Source organism: Urocitellus parryii, chromosome 4 (genome assembly GCF_045843805.1).
Source record: "Urocitellus parryii isolate mUroPar1 chromosome 4, mUroPar1.hap1, whole genome shotgun sequence".
NCBI lineage: Eukaryota > Metazoa > Chordata > Mammalia > Rodentia > Sciuridae > Urocitellus > Urocitellus parryii.
The window spans coordinates 204473055-204496597 of record NC_135534.1 but is presented as its reverse complement, the minus strand read 5'-3'; the positions used below and the strand labels follow the sequence as shown (position 1 = coordinate 204496597).

Below are 23543 nucleotides of genomic sequence, written 5' to 3'. Positions count from 1 at the left end.
ACCACAAAAATGGGATGTATACTCCATGGATGTAATAATATATCAAAATGTACTCTACTGGGGCTGGGGTTGTGGCTCAGTAGTAGAGTGCTTGCCTAGCATGGGTGAGGCACTGAGTTTGGTTCACAACACTGCATATAAATAAATAAATAAAATAAAGGTCAATCAACAACTAAAAAAATTAAAATTAAAAAAACAGGGCTGGGGATATGGCTCAAGCGGTAGCGCGCTCGCCTGGCATGCGTGCAGCCCGGGTTCGATCCTCAGCACCACATACAAACAAAGATGTTGTGTCCGCAGAAAACTGAAAAATAAATATTGAAATTCTCTCCTCTCTCTCTCTCAAAAAAATAAAATAAAGATATAAAAAAAAATTCTGTCATGTATATCTAAAAAAAACTAATAAAAAAGGACCAGGGCTGCCCAAGCCCTTTAGAGAGCATATCTCACCAAACACACAGACACACAGACACACACACACAAATAAAAAACCTTAACAAAGTCAGAAAGAGTAAATTAATAAAGTATGCACTATTCAATGACTTTTGGTATATTTTTAATATATATTTTTAATATGTTTAAATTTAAACATTAAAAATGTTTAAATTTTTGGTAAAGTATAACATAAAACTATTTTAATCAGTTTTTTAAAATTTCTTTTTAGTTGTAGGTGGACACAATATCTTTGTTTTATTTATTTTTTGTGGTGCTGAGGATCAAACCCAGTGCCTCACACATGCGAGGCAAGCACTCAACCACTAAGCTACAACCCCAGCCCCAATCAGAACTATTTTTAATTGCACAATTCACTGACTCTTTTTGTGGGGCGGGTAAGGGGATTGAACTCAGGAGCACTGGACCACTGAGCCACATCCCCAGCCCTATTTTGTATTTTATTTACAGAGACAGGGTCTCACTGTGTTGCTTAATGCCTTGGTTTTGCTGAGGCTGGCTTTGAACTCATGATCCTTCTGCCTCAGCCTCCTGAGAACTGGGATTACAGGCATGCACCACTGTGCCTGGCTCACTTACATTTAATACACTCAAAATATTGTACAAACATCGCCCATATCAGAAGGGTGGGAGGGAAAGAGAGGGCAGGGGATTAGCAAGAACGGTGGAATGTGATGGACACCATTATCCAAAGTACATGTAAGGAAGACTCAAATTGGCCAACATACTTTATATACAGAGGTATGAAAAATTGTGGTATATATGTGTAATAAGAATTGCAATGCAAAAAAAAAGTACATGTATAATGGCATGAATTGGCATGAACATACTTTATATACAAAGATATGAAAAATTGTGCTCTATAAGTGTAATAAGAATTGTTATGCATTCCGTTGTCATGAATTTAAAAAAGTGTAAAAAAAGGGGCTGGGGATGTGGCTCAAGCGGTAGCGCTCGTCTGGCATGCTTGTGGCTTGGGTTCGATCCTCAGCACCACATACCAACAAAGATGTTGTGTCTGCCGATAACTAAAAAAATAAATAAGTAAATATTAAAAAAAAAAAATTCTATCTCTCTAAAAAAAAAAAAAACATTAAAAAAGTGTGTAAAAAAAAAAAAACACACACCACCCATATCTAGTTCTGTTTTTATCACCCCACAAAGAAACCCCGTACTATTAAGCCCTAGCCCCTGGGAACCATTATAACCTGCTTTCTGCCTTTCATCTGTCCTTGAATTTTTAACTTCTCTGTCTCTGTCGTTGCTTCTTTTTCTGTGTGTGTGGAGTTGGGAGGGGGACATACCAGGAATTGAAGCCAGTGCCTTAGGTACCCTTAGCAAGTGCTCTACCACTGGCTACACCCCCAGCTCCCTATCTTTTTCTTTTTTTTTTTTGAATTTTTAATATTTATTTTCTAGTTCTCGGCAGACACAACATCTTTGTTGGTATGTGGTGCTGAGGATCGAACCCGGGTCGCACGCATGCCAGGCGAGCGCGCTACCGCTTGAGCCACATCCCCAGCCCCTCCCTATCTTTTTCTGAGATGAGGTTTCACAGCATTGCTCAGGTCAGCCTCGAACTACCAATCCTCCTGCTTCAAATTCCTGCATCGTTGGGATACCACTATACCTGCCCATTCTCAGCCTTTTTATTTTATTTTGAGATAGGATCTCACTAAGTTGACAAGGGTGGCTTCGAACCTGTGATTCTCCTGCCTCAGTCTCCTAAATTGCTGGGATTACAGGTATGCGCCACTGCACCTGGCTGCATTTTTAACTTCTGTTCAGAGTCTGGGCAATAAGGCTGCTCCTATGTTTAGTAAAACTGTGGCATGAACATCATTAAGCGTCTTTAGGAGCTTCTCCACGGTTGGCAGAGTCAGAAGGTCTGGGATTTGTGGCTGAAATGCCTCACAAAATGCCTGCACCAACTTATAGGCAGGCTGTGAGCATCCTGGCTTCCCCACATGCAGCAGCCCCAGACTGTAACCAAGGTCTTTGCCAACACCATACCTGTTTGAATTTGCTTATTTCTAATTACCAGCAAGTCTCGGCATCTTCTCATATGCCTATTAGCCATTGGATTTCCTCTGCCCTCAATTGCCCACTCTCACCCTTGCCCATCTTTTCTCTGGATGGATTTGTGTGTGTGTGTCTCTATTCTTTCCTGGCACCTAAACCAAGTATCCCCTTGAAGGGGATTTGCCTCTTTTCTCCCTCAGTCCCACAGTTCCCCTTCACAAGCCAAGAGAAAAAAAAGCTCTCTGGTTCCCAATTTCCTGAGGATCTAGAAGGCAGAGGATAGCACTGAGTTTCTCTAGCAATAAGAAGAGACAAGAGAACACAGACAAAAGCTTTGGCCAGGGACCCAGAGCCTGAAGCTGCTGTCCCTGCCCTCTAGGCAGCTAGAGGGACACTAAAAGAGTTACCAACTCTCCTGCAACCCTGTGTGCACAGACTCACTGAAGTACTCTACCCTAAGAGGCACCATCATCACTACCTCAGACGAGGAGACGGAGAGTGGAAGAAATGAAGGCAAGTTGGCCAAGGTTGGAAAGCAAGTTGGCCTAGCTGGAAATGGCAGAGCTGAACCCTGAGGCTGACTTGGACTCCAGAGCTAGAACAGCTCCCCAACACAATGAGCACTCCCTAGTAAACCCGAGATAGGGTAAGGGCTTGGGGAGTGGAGAGATTATATTATAGAATGCCAAGTAGGCACAAGGACATGAGCCTGGACAGAACAGGGAACATCTTTTGCTGGGTGGAAATTTAAACTAACTGACACTTCTTCAATTGGCAATGGACTCCGGGGTAATAGAGGTTAAGAAGTCAAAAAAGGAGAAAAGGATTAAGAAGTTTTCTGTAGGAACCAGTCCAGACAAATGCAGCAGCACCATTATGTCCCAGCAGAGATACACATCCCCATCCACACATCCACATAATTCTCACACAAGGATTATGTGCCCATTTTATAGGTTTGAAAACTAAGGCCCAGAGAGGTACTAAGAATCACCTGCCTGAGCTCACTGAGCAAACAGGTAGAACTATTTTAGAACTATTTAGAACTAATTTGGTCCTAACTAGAAATTCTCCAGTAAACCAAGATAGTGTACATGAACATTATTTTTGATAGCAAACAACTGAAAATATAAGTGTCCATCAACAAAAGGAGGGACTGGACACAGTGGCACACACCTGTAATTCCAGCAGCTCGAGAGGCTGAGCAGGAGGATCCACAAGTTCAAAGCCAGCCTCTGCAACTTATTAGCAAAGTCCTAAGCAACTTAGTGAGAGTCTGCCTCAAAATAAAAACTAAAAAAGGGCTGGGGATATGGCTCAGTGGTTAAGTGCCTCTGGGATCAATCCCTGGTATCAAAAAGAAGAAGAAAAAGAAGGGATAAATAAACTGTGGTAGAGTTATAAAATGAATATAGCAGTGAAGATTCATAACATTAGGACTCAGAATATAAATGATCTCATAAAATTATTGTTGAGAAAACAAAACAAACTCAAAAGAACCCTATGCAACAATATCATTTACATTGTTATAAAATATGCTAAATAACATATTGCTTTGGGATACATATTTGAGTAAAAACTATCAAATTCAAGATCAAGATTCCCTCTAAGGAGAGGGAGATAAGATTATCACAAAAGGAGACAAAAAGGAATCTGACCATGTGGACAAGGTTTTATTTTGAAAATAAGGCACTATCCTACTTTATATTAGTTATTTTACATATTAACTTAAAAAAGAAAGTTTGACAATGTTAAAAAGGAAGGAAGAACGAAAACAAGCTAAAGAAATGTCATTTCAGGGGCTGGGGTTGTAGCTCAGCAGTAGAGTGCTTGCCTACCACATGTGAGTCTCTGGGTTTGATCCTCAGCACCACATAAATAAATAAAAAAAGGTACTGTTATCCATCTACAACTTCAAAAAAAGAAAAAAAAGAAATGTCATTTCATTAGCACTGGTATTTTGAGACCCTTGGCATCCTTCCCTTTGAATCAAACAGGAAGACAACTACTTATTCTAACAGTCTTTTGAGAAATGTTTGCTGGGCTGAGGGTATAGAAGTAGAAGAGCTACGTCCATTTCATAGGCTATTTCCATTTATGCTTGCCTAGTACTCGAAAGGCCCTGGGTTTAATCCCTAGCATGCAAAAAAAAAAAAAGAGAGAAAAAAGAATAAATGCTAAAATATTCACAATAGCCAAGATCCGGAATCTATCTAAATATCTATCAATGGTTGAATGGATAAGGTAAATGTGTATACAATGGAATACTAATTAGCCTTAAAAAATAAAGGAAATCCTGACACTTCTGACAACATGGACAAACCCAGAGGACATTAAATGAAATAAACCAGGCACAGAAAGACAAATACTACATGATCTCACTTATGAATGGAATCTCAGAAAGGCAAATTCACAGAAGCAGAGAGAAGAAAAGTGATGGTCACGGGCTGGAGTGGGGACTAGGAGAGAGACTGTGCAAAAGACACAAAATTCAGTTAAGTGGAATAAGTTCAAGAGCTCTATTATACAACATAGTAACTATAATTAGTAACGGTGGGTTACATGCTACAAAATTGCTAAGACTAGATTTAAGTGCTCTCACCACAAATAAATGGTTATGTGAGGTAACACACGTTAATTAGCTTGATTTAGCCCTTTCACAATGTACACCTATTTCAAAATATCACATTGTATGTTATTAATACATATAATTTTATTCATGAATTTAGAAAATGAAACAGCCCAGTGGTAAAGCACTTGCCCAACATGCTCAAGGCCCTGGGTTAGACTCCTACAACCTGTCCCCCACACACACCAAAATGAGTTTCAGAGGACATCTATCTGAAAACAGTGACACCAGTCACTGTTTGTGTGGCCACCAATCATTATGGTGGCAATGTGTGGCCACCAGTCATTAGTTATACTGCTACTTAACAAAAAAATGCAGATCTGGCTTTCTTTCCTCTGCCCCATGACCCCTGCAATGAAACAACTCATCATCATCTTTCTGAATTTCAAGAACTATGCTCCTGGCCTGGCTTCAACAGCAGCCATAGTGGCACCTGCCTAAAGGGCACCAAGAACTTCACACAGTTTCATTAGATCTCTCCCAGGCCCTGTCAGCTCCTTGTTTTTTCTCGGGGGGTGGGGTAGGGGGAATTGAACTCAGGTCTTGGCACTTGCTAGCCAAGCCCTCTATCACTGAGCTATATTACTTGCCCTTTTACAATTTTTTTTTGAATTTTTAATATTTATTTTTTAGTTTTTGGCAGACACAACATCTTTGTTGGTATGTGGTGCTGAGGATCGAACCTGGGCCGCACGCATGCCAGGCGAGCGCGCTACCACTTAAGCCACATCCCCAGCCCGCCCTTTTACAATTTTGAGATAGGATCTCACTAAGTTGACCAGGCTGGCCTCAAATTGTGATCCTCATGCCTCAGCCTCCCAAGGAGTTGGGAATACAGGTGTATGCCACTATGCCATGTTTCTGCTTTTTTATTTTGCCATTCTGGAGATAGAACCTAGGATCTTGAGCACAGAAAGCAAGTACTCTACCACTGATCTATATCCCAGCCCTGTAGTATTCTTTATTTTTTTGCTCTTTTGGCATTGGGAATTGAATCGAGAAGCATTTAACTACTCAGCCATATTCCCAGCCCTTTTGATTTTTTTATTTTGAGACAGGGTGTCACTAAGTTGCCAAGGTTATCCTTAAACCTGCAATCCTCCTGCCTCAGCTTCCTTAGCTCCTGGGATTACAGGCATGTGCCACCACACCTGGCCAGTAGAATCTTCTTTTTATAGTAGTATCCTCTTGGGAAGCCAGGCAGGTGGTGCTAATGGGTGCAGCAGAGGCCAGGAGCTCACCTCTTTGCAGTGCTGTTCCCTCAGCAGGTCTCGGAGGGTGCGGTTGGTCTCCTCGAACGTGCTCAGCTTCTGCAGGAGCAGTTCCTTCTGCCTCGTTAGGGTGTTGATGTCCGTGCAGGTCATTTGTTTCTCCTGGAAGAAAACACATCTTACACAGTGCAGGAGAAGGGACTCAAGAGGTGCCGGCACCAAGAAGCCCAGGCAAGAGAATCTGGGCCAAGGGGATCAAGGGCAGGCTTACTGGATGAGGCAGGCCTGCGGAGGCAAGAGGTGTAGTAGACCTCAGTGTGGGTAAGTGTGGTGAGGGCGGGCTTCGCAGAGGAGACAAGGGAGGATGACGACACCTGGTGGCTGACACTTGCAGGAATCAACAGCATGCCTTGACTCACTGTGATCCCAGGCAACCCATGATGAGATCTCCTCAGAGGCCCTGGCCACCAGAGGTCATCTTCCAGGGTCAAGGCCCAGGAAGTGAGAGTAGGGGGTGGGGGCAGGGGAGTTAAGTGTACCCTTCCCCCATCCTGGAGATGTCATAAAGTCAGTCTGATGACTACGTAAAGCCCCAACCCCAGCCTGGCCCCCACCCACTGGGCCCAGACCCAGACCTTGTGCCTGCCACCTACTGTCTTCAGTTTCCCGATGGTATCCTTCAGGGCCATGACTTGCTTAGCGGCGGCAGCTCCATCCATTTCAGCCTCGACCAGCTTGGACATGAGGCACTCCTTCTCCTGCTGGAGGTGTTTCTTCTGAAGCCTGGGGCCAGAAAGGCAGGGTTTCGTGAGCCCTTGCAGGCCCTGCCTGCCCAGAGCTCTGAGACCCGCCTCACAATGCACTGTGAGGCTCCCCTCCTGCTAAGAAAGAAAGGGGGAGGGGACAGGGGTGGCCCTTCTGGCCCCAATGGCTTTCCAGAAGGATGAGGGCCAGGATTCACATCTGCCTGGGCACCAGACACAGTCTCCAACACCAGGGAACATTATGCCCAGCCACCATAGTTACCACTGCCATGGCCTCCTAACCATCATCTTCAGAGCTGTGTTTTTTCTTTTTTTTCCCTAGTACTGGGGGTTGAATCCAGGGGTACTCTACAACTGAGCAACATCCCCTTTTTAATTTTTTGAGACAGGATCTCACCGAGTTGCTAAGGCTGGCCTGGAACTTTCAATCCTGCTGCCTCAGGATTTGCTGGATTGACAGTTGTGGCCACTATACCTGGCAATATCTGCTTTGAGCTCTCTCCCATCCACCCTCCACACCAGAACAGAGCCTGGTCACAACATTACCCTGCTTTTATTTTTTTTTTTTTAGTATTAAAAATATTTTTTATTGACTGAAGCTGATCAGTTCTCTTAGAAGGGACACAGAGCACACATATTCTTTAAAAAATAAAATTACTTAACAATTTAAAATGGAAGTGTTTTAGTCTTTAATATAAAAAAATTTTTCATGAAACTTGGTCTTCAAGCAAGCTTTTGAGTTACAGACTCAGACAAGACAGGGGCTCTGCTGGCTTAGGACAGACAGTTACCCTGCTTTTAAAACCTTTCCAAGGCTCTCAATTGTTTCAAAGTAATCCCAAATGCCTTACAGTGGCCACTAAGTATGGGCCCCTGCCATCCCAGTGGCATCCCTTGCCCTCCACCCACCATGTCTGGCCTGCTTTCCATCTCACAGGGGTAAATGGCTCCTTCCATGAGATATTTCCATCATCTACTTTCCTTCCCCATTCCTACCTGAATAAATTAACCCCCTAGTAGGACTCCTCTTCCAGATCATTTTTTCAAGGAGTTCCCTAGAGTCTCTCTATTGGGCCCTCCTTTTCCTCACAGTATGAATCACAAGTGGTCAGCTCTGACTGTTGAACAGGCTCCAACACAGGAACAGCAACCAAGCCCACTGCCTCCTGTTGAGTACCTCTCACTCCCATGGTTTGGGGCACCTGGAAGGAAGAAGTCGCTCCCTTGGGGTAGGGCAGAGCAGGTGTCACCTTACATGGTAAAGTCCTTCTCCTCCTTGATGCGTTCAATGTTGTGTCTGAGCACTGTGTTCTCATGCTCTGTCTCTGCTAGTTCATGGGCCACCTCTTCTAATTCCTCTTTCCGTTCCTCCAGGAACCTTTTTGCCATCTGGCGCTCACCCTTCTGCATCTTGACCTGTGCAGGGGTACATAGGCAGGGGTAACTGAGGAGAGGCTCTCTCTTGATACCACATTGCTAGGCCCAAACTAATGCCTCTCTAGTTAAGAGCACATGGATGCAGTATGGGGGTCTCATGGGATTTAGAGAGCAGTCAATGAATTACCACAAACTCTCCCAGAAGATGCTATCCCTCTCATTTTGTGGATGAGGAAACTGAGTGACCTGCTGGTTGGGGATGGAGTTAGGTTGCAACAGTGGTTCAGTTGGCGTAATACAGAGGACAGACGTCACAAAAAGGCCCTTGCACAGTAGGCTACAGGGGCAAGCAGGCCTGTTGCCAAGCAGTCAGCCCTAGGTTCTCTGGGAAGGTCCCTGGACCATGAGCATAGAGTTGAACCTGAACACAGGTCAAGTCAGCAGCCAGGACCTGGCTTCCAATATCAGCCCCACCAACTTCCTGGATAGGGACCTTAGACATTCAGAGTTCTGTTTCCCCAGGGACAGCTCTGCAAACTTCCTTTGTCTCCCTGGGCCTTTTATTATTTCAACTTTACAGGCTGTCCACATTAAGCATTACGCAAGCTAAGTGCTCCACAAAGCCATTTTGTGGGAATCCAGGTGGACCCACAACTCCTCCTCAGGTGGCGCCTTGTGACATCCAGGACAGTGTTACTGAGGGTAAGAGGCCTATTAAGAGGCAGCTTGAGTAGCCAAGTCCACTAGTAACCAGCCTGGGCTGCCTCCACAGTCCTAGGGGCACTAGCTGTCCTACTCCCTCACCTCCCTTACCTCAGACTTGAGGCAACCAACCGCGTTCATTAGACTGTCAATCTTCTTATCATAGTGGTTCATTTTACAGTGACCAGAGTCATCATCTTCGGTAGAGAGATCACTTAAGCGCATCACTGAGACCAGCTTTTCTGAAGATGGAGGTGTGATCTCCAGGCAATGAGGTGGAGTCTAGTGTCAAGGAGGAGAGACGGGTGAGCTCCCAAGTCCAAACCTCAGCAGCAGTTCCAGCGCAGCTATTTGTTCACTGGAGATTTGTCAACTGCTGAAGCAGGAAGATCTAAAACAGCTCTAAGCCAGCCCCCAGGGTCCTGCCTTAGAAGACCACCACTCCACACTCTCCCCATGGAACATTACCCACCCACTTCTAAAAGTTCTTTTCAAAGAATTTCTAACATCAAAAGAAACAGCTTAGGTTAGAATGTTAAGTTTAAGACAAAGAAATTCAGGTGTGTTTGGCACATGTTTGTAATTCTAGCTACTCAGGAGGCGGGGACAGAGGACTGTTTGATGCCAGCCTGGGCAACAGAAAGAGACCCAGTCTTAAAAGAGAAAAGAGATATGTTATATTTTTTTAAAGTATTTTCCACATCGGGAAAATACTTTAAATATAACATAGCCAGGAAAGTTATCACATATCTACAAATCCAGCTAGTCAGAAGGCTGAGCATCATAAGTCTGAAGCTAGTTTGGGCAATTTAGCAAGATCTTGTCACAAAATAAAATTGAAAAAAGAATTGGGGATGTAGTTCAGTGGTAGAACACTTGCCTAGCTTGTGTGAAGCCCTGGGTTCAATACCCAAAATCAGTATAAAAAGTGTTTTAAGAAAATACATGTACACCTCAGAAAAGCCAATGCAAAGCTGTATGACACTTTGCTTTTAGGACTCTGGAAAGAAAAATATAATCTGGGGGTCAGGTTTTTCATGGGTTTTTAACACTAAATTTTACTCTCTCAATCTATAAATTTATTCTAATGTATTATATAATTATCATTTCTCAATATTTATACAATTACACTGAGAAGGAAAACCTAATGTGTCAACCTCCAGGGGGAAATGATGACCATCAGGAATAAAAAGAAGTTCAATAAGATGTAATTGTGACATGAGCACTCCTATTCAGTATAATTAATAAAGAGCATGTGCTTCTATTTCTTTTTTTTTTTTTTCTTTTCTTTGTGGTGCTGGGGATTGAATCTGGGGCTTTGTGCATGCAAGGATTGAACCTAGGGCCTTGTGCATGCAAGGCAAGCACTCTACCAACTGAGCTATATCCCCAGTCCTTGTGCTTCTATTTCTGGGAAGTTATTAATAATACTAAATTAAGACTGATGGGGGCTGGGGTTGTGGATCTGTGGTAGAGTGATCACCTACCACATTCGAGGCCTTGGGTTCGATCCTCAGCACCACATAGAAAATAAAGATGTTGTGTCCGCCAAGAATTAAAAAATAAATATTAAAATTCTCTCTCTCCCTCTCTCTCTCTTAAAAAAAAAAAAAAAGACTGAGCTGGGCATGGTGGTGCTCACCTGTAATCCCAGTAGCTCAGGAGACTGAGGCAGGAGGATCATGAGTTCAAGGTCGGTCTCAGCTATTTAGGCCCTAAGCAACTCAACAAGACCCTGTCTCTAAATAAAATATAAAAAAGGAAGGGCGGTGGATGTGGCTCGGTGGTTAACTGCCCCTGGTTTCGATCCCTGATACCAAAAAAAAAAAAAAAGAACACTAGGACTGAGCCAGGACCTGTAGCATATGCCTAAAAACATAGCAACTAGAGAAGCTGAGGCAAGAGGATCTTTTTTTTTTTTTTTTAATATTTATTTTTTAGTTTTTTTGGCGGACACAACATCTTTGTTTGTATGTGGTGCTGAGGATCGAACCCGGGCCGCACGTATGCCAGGTGAGCATGCTACCATTTGAGCCACATCCCCAGCCCCACAAGAGGATCTTTTAAGTTCAAGGCCAGTTCCAGCAATTTATTGAGACCTCACCAACATACCAAGACCCTATCTCAAATAAAAATAAAAGGGCTGGGATTGAGGCTCAGCGGTAGACCGTTTGCCTAGCATGTGCAAGGCCCTGGGTTCAATCCTCAGCACCACATAAAAATAAATAAAATAAAGGTATTGTGTCCAACTACAACTAAAAAATAAATAAATAAATAAAAAGGACTGAGGCCAGGCAAAGTGGCTCATGCCTGAAAGCCCAGTGGTTCAAGAGGCTAAGGCAGAAGGATCACAAATTCAAACCAGCCTCAGCAAAAGGTGCTAAGCAACTCAGTGAGATCCTGTCTAAATAAAATACAAAATGGGGCTGGGGATGTAGTTTAGTGGTCGAGTGTCCCTGAGTTCAATCTCCAGTATCAAAACAAAACAGGACTGGGGATGTAGCTCAGTGGTAAAACACCCCTGGGTTCAACCCCCAGTATTTCCCCCACCAAAAAAAAAAAAAAGAAGGGGCTGGGAATGTGGCTCAGGCGTGCTCCGGCATGCGTGCGGCCCGGGTTCGATCCTCAGCACCACATACCAACAAAGATGTTGTGTCCACCGAGAATTAAGAAATAAATATTAAAAAATTCTCTCTCTCTCTCTCTCTCTCTCTCTCCTCTCTCACTCTCTCTTTAAAAAAAAAAAAAAAAAAGAATACCAAGACTGAAATGGGTATAGCGGTTCTCGCATATAATCCTTGCTGCTCAGGACACTGTGGCAGGAGGATTGCAAATCTTAGGGCAGCTTGGGCAATTTAGCAAGACCCTGTATCAAAAAAAAAATTTTTTTGTGGTCTTAATCATGTATCCTTAATATGATCTTATATAAATGTTAAAAGTGATATTCACATTATTCAGAAATTTTTAAATTTGTTCTTAATCAAAGTAACATATGCATATAGTTTTTAAACTCCGATGATGGTGGGACTTTCAGATATATATCAAAAATTTTTAAAAAGGCTGGGGATGTAACTCAGAGGTACAGCACTTGCCTAGCATTGCAAGAGGCCAAGTTCAATCCCCAATACTGAAGGGGGAAAAAAAAAAAAAGAATACTGAGACTATGCCTGGAGTTCCAGCTAGTCAGGAGGCCGAGGCAGGAGAATAGTATGAGGTTTTGAGACTTTAAAGGCCAGCCTGGAAAACATAACTACATCCCTTCTCAAAACAACAACAACAAAAAAAATACTGAGTTTCTTAACTGTTTTCAAACAACTTGTACAAATATTATCTTTATTCTTTAGGAGAAGATATGGCAAATATACCATCATAATCACAGATTAGATAAAATTTATAAGTTTGTCAAGTTTTCCTTTGATATTGAGAATCCCATCACTATTATCATGTACATGTAAATAAAGGTGTTTCTTTCCTAGTGTTAAAAAAAAAAAAAAAAGAATACCAAGACAAAGAGTCAATATTTAAATTCAAGGCAAGGATAGAGATACATGTATAAGAAAAAAACATTGGTTCAAAACACAATAGTACAAATGCACATACAATGGAAAGCTGTCTTTAAAAATAATGGGCATGGCTGGGGCTCAGCATTGGGGCTCAGCGCTGGGGCTCAGTGCTGGAGTGCTTGCTTAGCACAGGTGAGGCATTGGGTTCGATCCTCAGCACCACAGAAAGAAAGAGGGGGGGAGGAGGGAAGAAAGAAAGAAAGGTTAAATAATAATAATAATAATAATATGCAGTTGGTTGCTTTGTCATCAAAATAAAATTTGAACAATACAGAGAAGATTAGCATGGCCTCTGTGCAAGGATGACACACAACTTTGAGAAGTGTTTCATACTTTTAAAAAATTCATATAAAATAAAAATAATATGCAATGATGGGATACAGTGGCACATGCCTGTAGTTCCAGCTATCTGAGAGGCTGAGGCAGGAGGAGCACCTTCAGCCCAAGGGTTGAGATCAGCCTGCCAACACAGTGAGACATTGTCTCAGGAAAAAAACAGTGTGTAATCATGAATGAAGTTTGACCCCACTCTTTCATTTTTTGGTACTGGGGATTGAACCCAGGAGCACTTATCCATTGATTTGCTCACATCCCCAGCCTTCTTTTGAATTTTATTTAGAGACAGGGTCTTGCTAAGTTGCTTAGGGTGTTTCACTAAGTTGCTGAGGCTGGCTTTCAACTCAAAATCCTCCTGCCTCAGCCTCCAAAACCATGTTCACCACCACACCTAGCTGATCCAATTCTTTCTAAAAGCAAAAAGAATAAGTATACCAGCCAGATGGGGTGGCGCACACCTGTAATCTCAGTGACTCAGGAGGCTGATGCTGGAGGACCAAGGCCAACCTCTTTGTGAGACCCTAAGCACTTAGCGAGACCCCGCGTCTCAAAATAAAAATTAAAGTGGGCTAGGCATATAGCTCCATGGTAAAGGGCCCCTGGTTTCAATTCCCTAGTACCAAAAAAAAAAAAAAAAAAAAAGATTATTCCTAAGAAAAGATCAGGAAGGGGCTGGGGTTGTGGCTCAGCAGTAGAGCACTCGCCTAGCATGTGCCGGGTGGTGGATTCGAGCCTCAGCACCACATAAAAATAAAAAATAAAGGCATTGTGTCCAGCTACAATTAACACAAAATATTAAAAAAAAAAAAATCAGGAAAATTTCAGACAGTGTAACTACAACTCTATTTTAAAAACCAATAATAGGGGGCCAAGGTTGCAGCTCAGGGGTAGAGTACTTGCCTAGCATGTGTGAGGCACTGGGTTCAATCCTTGGCACCACATAAAAATAAAAACAAATAAAATAAAAGGTATTGTGTGTCCATATACAACTAAGCAAATATATAAATAATAATAATAGGGCTGGGGGTGTAGCTCAGTGGTAGAGCACTTACCTAGCACATGTGAGGCACTGGGTTCAATCCTCAGCATCACATAAAAATAAAAAAATAAAGGTACTGTGTCCATCTACAACTAAAAATATTAAAAAATATAATGGGCTGGGGATGTAGCTCAGTTGTAGAGCACTTGCCTAACATGTGTGACACCCTTGTTTAATCCCTAGCACTACAAAACAACATCAAAATCATGCATAGGATAAAATACAATAGTAAATGAACCAGGGCAATTGCTTCTTTTGGGGTGACAGGAAAGCAGTAATAGGAACAAGCTAATGGGCAAATTCCAGAAAGCAGGGGCTGGCTGCACAGGTGAATTTGGCTTAGAATGGTGCATCAAGCAATATGCTTGGGATGTACAGGCTCCCCTGTAGTTTTCAACAAAAACTTTTTACATAACAGTAACCAGTCTGAATAGAAGAATTACAGGTGATTGTTTATTTTTCTGTGTCCTCAAATTCAATCATGGGGCAAAGAAAAATCCTAGATCTCCATTCTCCCAAAGACAATAACTGGGGGGGTAGAGCTCAGTGGCGGAGCATGTGGTAAGCATGGACAGCCCTCTGGGTTGGATCCTTAGCACCCAAAAAAAAAAAAAAAAATTCAAACAAGAATCCCACACACACAGAGAAATTTCTAGTCTCCATCTCCAGCTCTACCCTCAAACTTCTACCTCATGGAATCGTTTTCCTTTTATTCATAATGGAAAAGGTCAGGTAAGGGCTTCCCAGGAACTCATGCAGCCACCGGGGAGTGGAAAAGGGCAGATCCAAAAGGGAAAGCAGGAAAGACAGTCACTGTTTGAGCTTGGACAAGTCACCTTTCTGGACTCTCCAATTCTAGGATTCTGTGGCCACAGAACTGGAGTCATCATTGAGCTTTCCAGAGGGTGCCATCATTCCTAGCAAACCATGTCGACAGGAAGTCAATCTTCTCAGGCAGCAACATCTTTTTAATGAATATTTTTAAAACTATCAAGTCTTTTCATTTTTTTAAAAGGCATTTTTGCTGGGCATGGTAGAACACACCTGTGATCCCAGTAACTCAAAAGGCTGAGGTACGAGGATCACAGGTTCAAGGCCAGCCTCAGCAACTCAGTAAGGTCCTAAGCAACTTAGGGAGACCTTGTCTCAAAATAAAAAATAAAAATAAAAAGGGCTGGGGATGTGGCTTAGTGGTTAAGCATCCCTGGGTTCAATCCCCAGTATCAGATAAGTAAATAAATAAATGGCATATTTATTTATTTATTTACCTGTTTAGTTATTTCAGTGCTGGAGTTGAACCCAGGCCCTCAAGCACACCGGGCAAGCTCCCCTCCAAAGAGCCACATCCCCGATCCCTAAAAAGGCATTTTTAATTATAAAATATATTATATTTATTGTAAATAAATTTAAGTTGGCCACAAAAAAATAAAACAGCAGAGCAAACTCCTGGGTCCAATCCCCAACGCCAAAAATAAAGTATAATAGTAGAGCCTGCCACGGATCAGAAGTAATTACTGCTTACTGATTTTCTTGCGTATCTTCCTGGAAATGCTGTCCATAAAACTCATACATACACATACAGAGACAATCTTTTTTCTGTACAAATAGGGCCAAACTCTTCATGTTGTATATCTCTGTGCTTCATTATCATGTACAAACATCAATCTCAATATCTTTGTATGGCTGTGTGGTATTTCTCCATATCATAATTTAACCAAAACCCCCAATATACATTTAGGTTGCTTCCAATTTTTCTGTAACTATAAAGTCATAAGCAATTTCTAAAAAGGACCTCAGTACTTTTCTGTGCTTTTTAAGGAAAAAAATCCTAGATAAGAAACTACAGGGGCTGGGGATGTGGCTCAAGCGGTAGCGTGCTCGCCTGGCATGCGTGCGGCCTGGGCTCGATCCTCAGCACCACATACAAACAAAGATGTTGTGTCCGCAGAAAACTAAAAAATAAATATTAAAAAAAAAAAAGAAACTACAGATTGATGGTATCCAACTACATAAAATATCTGCAGAATAGTCACATCAGTTTCACAAGCTCATTGAAAATGTCTGAAAAGATTCTTGATATCCCACATGCTTGATGATACAGTATATTTATAATCTTTTAAACATTTTTCCATTCAGTAAAAATGATAGCACATTGTCTATTTTTCTTTCAAAATAAATACTATTTTCAATTTAAATTCCAATGATTTTTAGTGAGGTATGAATAGTTCAAAAAGTCAGAAGAGCATTTTAATTCCAACTGTTTGTTTTTGGTGGTAGAGTGCTGGGAGTTGAACCCAGGGCTCAAACATGCTAAGTATGAGCTCTACCATGGAGCTAAATCCCAGCACCAAATTTCAATCTTTCATATACTGGTCAGAACAATTTCCATTTATTCCTGACACTACTCCAGTTCCTTTCGTCTTTTAGGGATAAACTGGTAAAATAAGAGAGTCAAAACTATGATGTATATGACTATGAACATCAGAATATAACTTTGGTTTTAGATTTCTAATTGTAAAAGTAACAAATTAGCTGGGAATGTAACTCAGAGGTACTGTGCTCCCCTAGCATGTACAGGGCCCTGGGTTCAATTTCCAGCACTGCCAAAAAAAATTTTTTTTAAAGTAGCCTAGGGACTGGGGATGTGGCTCAAGTGGTAGCACGCTCGCCTAGTATGTGTGCGGCCCAGGTTCGATCCTCAGCACCACATACAAAGATGTTGTGTCCACCAAAAACTAAAAAAAATAAATAAATACTAAAATTCTCTCTCTCTCTAAAAAAAAAAAAGTAGCCTGGTGTGGTGGTGGCCAGTGCCTGTAATCCCAGTGTGTGGAAGACTAAGGCAGGAGGATCCAGAGTTCAAAGTCAGCCTCAGCAACTTAGGGAGACCCTAAGCAATTTAGCAAAATCCTGTTTCTAAATAAAGTATAATAAAAGGCTGGGGATATGGTTCAATGATAAAGTGCTCCTGGGTTTAATCCTCATTACAAACAAAAATAAAAATGAAAAATAAAAGTAACAAATTAGTTGGGGATATAGCTTAGAGGCAGAGCATTGTTTAACATACACAAGGCCCTGGGTTAAATTTCCAGTACTGGAAAAAAAAAAAAAGTAGCCTGGTGTGGTGGTGGTCAAATGTAATCCCAGCAGCTCGGGCTGGGGATGTGGCTCAAGCGGTAGCGCGCCCGTCTGGCATGCGTGCGGCCTGGGTTCGATCCTCAGCACCACATACAAACAAAGATGTTGTGTCTGCCGAAAACTAAGAAATAAAATATTAAAAAATTCTCTCTCTCTCTCTCTCTTAAAAAAAAAAAAAAAATCCCAGCAGCTCAGGAAGCTGAGGCAAGAGGATCACAAGTTCAAAGCCAGCCTCAGCAATGGTGAGGCACTAAGCAACTAAGACCCTGTCTCTAAATAAAATACAAAATAGGGCTAGGGATGTGGCTCAGTGGTCGAGTGTCCATGAGTTCAATCTCTAATACTAAAAAAAAAATTTTTAAAAAAAGACCCCTGTCTCAAAATATAAAATAAAAAGCACCACTGAGCTCAATCCTCAGTACCAATAAATAAATAAATAAATAAAAGTAACAAACTGTAGGAAAAAGAATGAACTTCAAATAAATCAAGCATCATCAAAGCTGTCCTAAGGCCTTTATTTGTCCCAATGAGATCTTTGTTCAAAACATGGCCAAAAGGCTCTTAGCCCTGTCTTATGATTGAATCTTTTCATTGCAATTGATGAGAAAGTAAGACTAAAGAGATACATCTGCCCCATTTGTAGCTGTAACCCTACTGTCCAGCAATACATTGGACTCTCAATAAATACATGCTGAATCATTACATGGATAGAAAATGGATGGATGGGTTGGTTGATTGGTGGGTCAGTTGATATAGATGGTAGATAGTGGGTGGTAGGCAGATGAATGGATAAATGGATGGATGAATGGATGGATGGATGGATGAATGGATGGATGGAAGGAAGGATGAACAGATGGATAGGTGGACAGGTGGGTGGGGTGAAAGACAAGCAAAACATGTTAAGATGTGACAAAAAAAAAAAAGACACTAGTTCCCTTAATCACTATTACTAAAGAAAATTAATTATTCCATAGAAAACTGTTCCAAAAGTGGTTTTGAAAAAGCAGCATCTATGGGTTACCCATATGACAATGTGTTGGAATATGCTGGGGTGTGTGTGTGTGTGTGTGTATGTGTGTATAGTTTTATATATTGCTCCAGGTGCAGTAAGAGATATATGGGGGAAACATATACATAGCTTCTCCTTCTAGCCTCTAGGAGGAGTCCTAATCTTTCTTATTTTCTCTGGAATAAATCAGTTCTCTCTTAACATCAGTTTCTTCATTCCTAGCATAGGACAGCAGAACCTACCACATAGCAGTACTGTAAGGAATTGAGAAGAGCCACATACTTTCAGGATTTAGCAAGGGCCTATTAGGATGTCTCCAGCAGCTATAGGCAACCCTGAGTCACACCGACTTTGAGGCCTGCTAGAATCTGACCAGTCCGAGAAGAAAAGCCTGAACAAGAATGAGCCTACCTCCCACTTGCATCCCACATGCCGGGCAGATGATTTTCCAGGGGGCATCCAAGGTACCTTGGTTTTCACCCGGACACTCCGCCGCACATTCACGGTGTCCCCTTTCATTCCGCGCTTATGAGATTTCTGTTGAAAGGTACAAACCCAGGGTCAGCTCCATGCCTAGCTGGCCACAGTGTCACTCTGGTGGCATCCACCTCCAACTCTGCAGGGGTGCCTCTCCTGACTGAAGTTACTGCTGCTGTTGCTAGATAACAGGCGCCTACCTTCTAACCAGGCAAGTGACTTCTGGAATAGAGTATGTGTCTTCCAACCTCTGGAGTAAGAAGCTCACGAGGAGGCTGGGCCGGGAGGTATCACCCTGATCCACAGCTGTTACCTCGCCCGCTGGCATGCTCCTACCTGGGTGCTGGTCGCTGGAGGTTTCGGGAGTTTTTTTATGTGGACATGGACAGGGGTGTTTTCATCCACGTGAACATGTAAGGGGGGAGTTGAAGAGCGGTCCTTCATGGTTCGCTTCTGGCAGGCGGGGGAGAGCAACACAAAAAAGGTTGATCTGTGGACGAGTAAACTGGGCATAAAAACAGAGCTCATAGTCTCTGGGGAGAAAGCCTAGCCACCAAGCGAGCAGGACAGCAACAACTACTAGCATGCAGGCAGGAATCAAGGCACTGAGTATCATTCGGCAGGCATCCGAAGAGATCCCAGCTGAAGACCACCGGGAAGACCCAGGTTCACACAAGAGAGGGGGTCTGTGAGACCAACCAGCTCTATAAGAGAGCCCAGATGCAGACTCTAGGTCCCCAGAGTTGAACTGCCTTCTAAGCCTGCCGGAATGCAAAGCGCCTCCTTGGATTTGGTGTAGTTCAGCCAGAAAGCAGGTGGATCCTTCTAGAGTGCATGCAGATTAGCATGGGAAATGCACAACATGGTTAGGATGCAGAATAGGACAACAGGCAGGCAAAGACTGTTAAAATATAAAGCCAGCAGAAATGCCAAGGATGAGAAGGTTTTCTAAAGAAACCATGAGCAGGGAAGAACCCCAGCTACAAACCCGTGCCTACTGCCAGATCCTACCCCCTGCCCTTAATCTTTTTAAAATTTTCTCCTAGGTGATGGGGATATAGCTTAGTGGCAGAGCACCTGCCTCGCAGGTTCAATCCCCAGCAATGCAAATACATAAACCAAATAAAATTTTTTATACATTTATTTTTCCTTTCCTTTTATCAAATAGCTGTCCTAAGATTTTGGAATTTGCCTGGAAGGACAATGTTAAGACGGACCCCCTCACAATTGGCAGCCTATTACAGGAAAAAAAAAATAGTAAGAAATCAGCAGGGTATGCGCAACAGCACTATGCAGAACATTCAGACCAGCAGGGTTCGGAGTTCCTAGGAAAGGTATGCAGAAGCATTTCTGGCTGGGTCACAGACCAGAGAGGGCTGCTCATGTGCACGTCACCTACCGTCACAGTTACACTTGGTGCGCCACAAGGTGTTCTCAAGACCTTTTTCTGCGTGAGACTCGTTACTCCGTTCTTTCCACACGATGGAAACCTGCACCCGGGCATAAAAACCAGATTATAAGCAGAAAACTAGGTCTTTCTTATTTCTTAGATCTCTGAAGACTATACACTGCATGTGATGACTAATGAGTTCAAAGCCAGGAGCGCCAATCTAGAATCCCTCGGCTCCCTGAAAATGAGCACCAGACACGCATGGTGCACCCAGCAGTAGGATGGAAACAGGAAAAAGGGCATTTGTATAGCTGGCCTTTTATAACCTGCCATTGCATCACATGTATTGTGACCTTTTGCTGAGGAGCTTAGCTGTCTGTCATCCTGTTAGGTGACAAAAAGTAGGCAGCATCTGAGAGCAGCAAAAGTGCTACTTTGGGCAAGTGTGACAATCTCCAGAACAGTGCCTGGATCTGAGGTAGTGCCTGGAGCTAAGGTAGTTCTGGAGAAATACTCAGTGAATGAATAACATAAAGAGAACAGAGACTGGGCTGGGGTTGTTGTGGTAGAGCGCTTGCCTAGCATGCATGAGGCACTGGGTTCAATCCCCAACACCACATTAAAAAAAAAAAAAAAAAAAAACTAAATAAACAAAGAGAACAGAGCCAGATCAGCTGGGAAGGCTGAGGAAGGACTGTGAATTCAAAGCCAACCTCAGCAACTTAGCAAGGCCCTGAGCAATTCAGGGCTGTCTCTAAATAAAATATAAAAAAGGGCTGGGGATGTGACTCAGTAGGTATGCACCTCTGGATACCAAAAAAGAAAGAGAAAGAGACAGAGAGGGAGAGAGAGAGAGAGAGGAAATAGAACTTTCAGCTGAGGAACAAAGTCACTGTGAATCAAACTCAAATTAAGGCTCAGATATTCAACTTTCTGATACACATATAGCCCAGCACCAGATTTGCAAAGACAAAAAAATTTAATCTATCCAAAATCTGCCAGTACATGTAATTCCAGGATGAGAGGGGTCTTGGAATAATCATTTGATCCATCCTATTGTCTCCTGACATCCCCCACAAGTTATTGGGGGAAATAATGCAACAGAAAAATAATCAAGCACTTCAGCATGCATTTTATGGTATTTGTATATCACACCTTGGGTTAAAAAATGGAAAAAAATATTTATTGAGTCCTACTAATCATTTAGTCAAGGAACACCAAATCTGGGAAGACAGCCCCTCCCCCATTACATTTCTGTCCACTTAAAAACCAATAGTTTGGGGAAAAACCATCAAGCCACCTGTATTCCATCATGAACTTGCTAAATTATGCATCCTCCTCCAACATCATATTTATTTGCACCAGGCATCCTTTTAAAAACGCTCAGAGCTTAGTACTCTCCACTAAGACAACAAGGGTGATCCTGTTTGCTACCAGGAAGCTGCCACACTTGGGGAAGGGAGAGGGGGAGGCAGAGATGGGATGTTGTGTGTTAATTTCTTTCCTCCTCCCCTTAAAAATGATTTTTAAGTGTTTTAGTACAGACTCTTAGTACACAGAACAGGGAAGCTGAAAAAAAGAAGCTCCCAGCAAGCCTGCCAGGGGACCCCTGACCACCTTTCCCTGCCCTGTGGCAGAGGTGCCCCCCACATTGGCAGTACCTTGGGGAGCCGCCTGAGGATGAGGCAGACATGGCTAGGCATCAAAGCCGCAAAGGTGGGCAATTGGGTCAGCAGGCTCTGCTCAGGGGAACCCAGAGGGGCTTGTCAATGAGAATCTCAGGGGCCCGGCATCAAACGTCCTCTCTGAGGGGAGGAGGGTGGAAGCTTGGGGGGTGGCAGTTGGATGAAAACTTGGGAGGCGCTCCTCTACTGTCCAAGTCGCACAGCAACTGTCCTGCCAAAGTGGGAGGAGATAGGAGAGGCTGAGCAACCTGCAGGGCGCCAGGTGGGCAGCCGGTAGGCAGGTGAGGTGAGCTCAGTTCCCCGGGTAGGGTCAAGGGAGGGTGGAGCTGCGAGGGAAAGGATCACCACGCCCAGGCCCCACCCGGGAGGGAGAGTGGGTGACTACCAAGGGGAAAACCTGAGGGCTGGCTGGCGTGCGAGGAGGGCCGGTGAGAACCGCTAGGCCCCAAGTGGGCCCCCAAGGGGCGGGAACCCTGCTGGGAGCTGGAGGGATATTCGGGGCGGGGCCGGAGCAACTGTTTCCTAGGAGAAGGGGCGTTCCCGGCAGAACAGATACCCGGGAGGACCAATAGTATTTGAAGGAGGGAGGCGCGGAGGCTGAGGGGCAAGGGGCGCTCGGCCGCGAGGGGGCACCCGGACTGCTGGGGACTGCGCTCCCAGGCGCAGCAGAAGCCGAGTTAGAGAGGGCTAGACGCCGGGCTGTGCAGGCAGCGGGCGGGACGCCGGGCGGGACGCCGGGCGAGGCCCCTGGGCGGCCCGCAGGCGATGTCAGGGGACTGCGCTGCCCACTCGTAACTGCTGTGCCGAGGCCCGCAGGGAGGATGAGGCGACCGGCCGATGCCCGCCGACCGGCAAGAAAGCGAGGGGCCAGCCTCCGACATGGATAGAAGGGACGGCCACCCACCAGTGGGCAGGAGGGAACCGGTTTCTGCCCATAGAGAAAAGGGCGAAGCCCTGCCCGAGGGCAGCAGAGGAAGGGGCAGAGCCCCGCCGACGGCCGGGAGAGGAGCGAGGCGGCCGGCCCGCCCGTTAGCGGGAGGAGAAGCCCCGCGCCGGGGGGCGGGGCGGGGCTGGGTTCTGACAGAGGGGACGAGCGCGCCACAGGCCCGGATCCGGCGCGACCGCGGGGAACCGCAGGACCCGCCGGGGCGGACGCGCCGGCGGACGCGCCGGGGGCGGGAGCGGGCGACTTGCCGCGGGGACGCCCGGAGCGCCCTGTCCCGCCTGCCGGCGGCCTCTCACCAGGAGCGACACGGCTGCGCCCAGAAACGCCTCCTTATGAAGTCGTTGAAGTCGGTGGCCAGGGACGTGCCATGGAGACGCCGCGGCGGAAGCAGTCCGGCTCCGGCGGCGGCTCCTCCCCGCTTCCGCCTCCTTTTCCGACACCCGGTCGGCAGCTCGCCCATTGGCCAGTTCAAACCCCCCCCGGAGCCTCTCGGGTTTCGCCATTTAGACCCAGCCCCTGGCGTCACAGAGATGCTCCGCCCACTTCCGGGCCACGCGTCCAGTCGCCAGGGAGACGCGCGACGCCTCCAGCGGGCCTGCCGGGTCTTGCCCAGCGGTTTAGAGACCCACTGTCCACTCCGCCATTTTCCCTGCCTTGGGTCCTCCTGCTTCCCAGAACTCAAACGTCCAAGCCCCACCGCGCTCCCTGGAATTCACACTAGGAAACCAGGCCCAAAGGGGTCACAGAACAAGTTAGTCGCCCGGGCTGCGTACTGCTTCTGGAAATCCAGTACTGCCCAGTCCAC

General features: G+C 44.5%; 1 protein-coding gene and 1 pseudogene across 8 annotated transcripts in view; one reads left to right on the top strand and one right to left on the bottom strand.

Annotated features, from left to right (window-relative positions):
* The window catches only part of Odf2 (outer dense fiber of sperm tails 2), a 40818-nt gene extending 17620 nt beyond the window's left edge, over window positions 1-23198 (bottom strand). Inside the window, exons 1-9 of one of the 8 annotated variants that reach the window (XM_026386263.2) lie at window positions 23035-23116; window positions 21769-22003; window positions 20117-20207; window positions 19054-19170; window positions 18652-18777; window positions 9267-9437; window positions 8332-8492; window positions 6966-7095; window positions 6343-6474 (exon numbers count right to left, since the gene is read on the bottom strand). In XM_026386263.2, the coding sequence (XP_026242048.1) occupies window positions 6343-6474; window positions 6966-7095; window positions 8332-8492; window positions 9267-9437; window positions 18652-18777; window positions 19054-19170; window positions 20117-20207; window positions 21769-21800 (960 nt within the window). In that variant the 5' untranslated portion in view covers window positions 21801-22003; window positions 23035-23116. The other 7 variants (XM_026386270.2, XM_026386260.2, XM_026386261.2 and 4 more) reach the window with 7 other exon arrangements.
* On the top strand, window positions 12955-13055 carry LOC113181171 (U6 spliceosomal RNA; annotated as a pseudogene).
* Window positions 23199-23543: the final 345 nt, after the last annotated feature.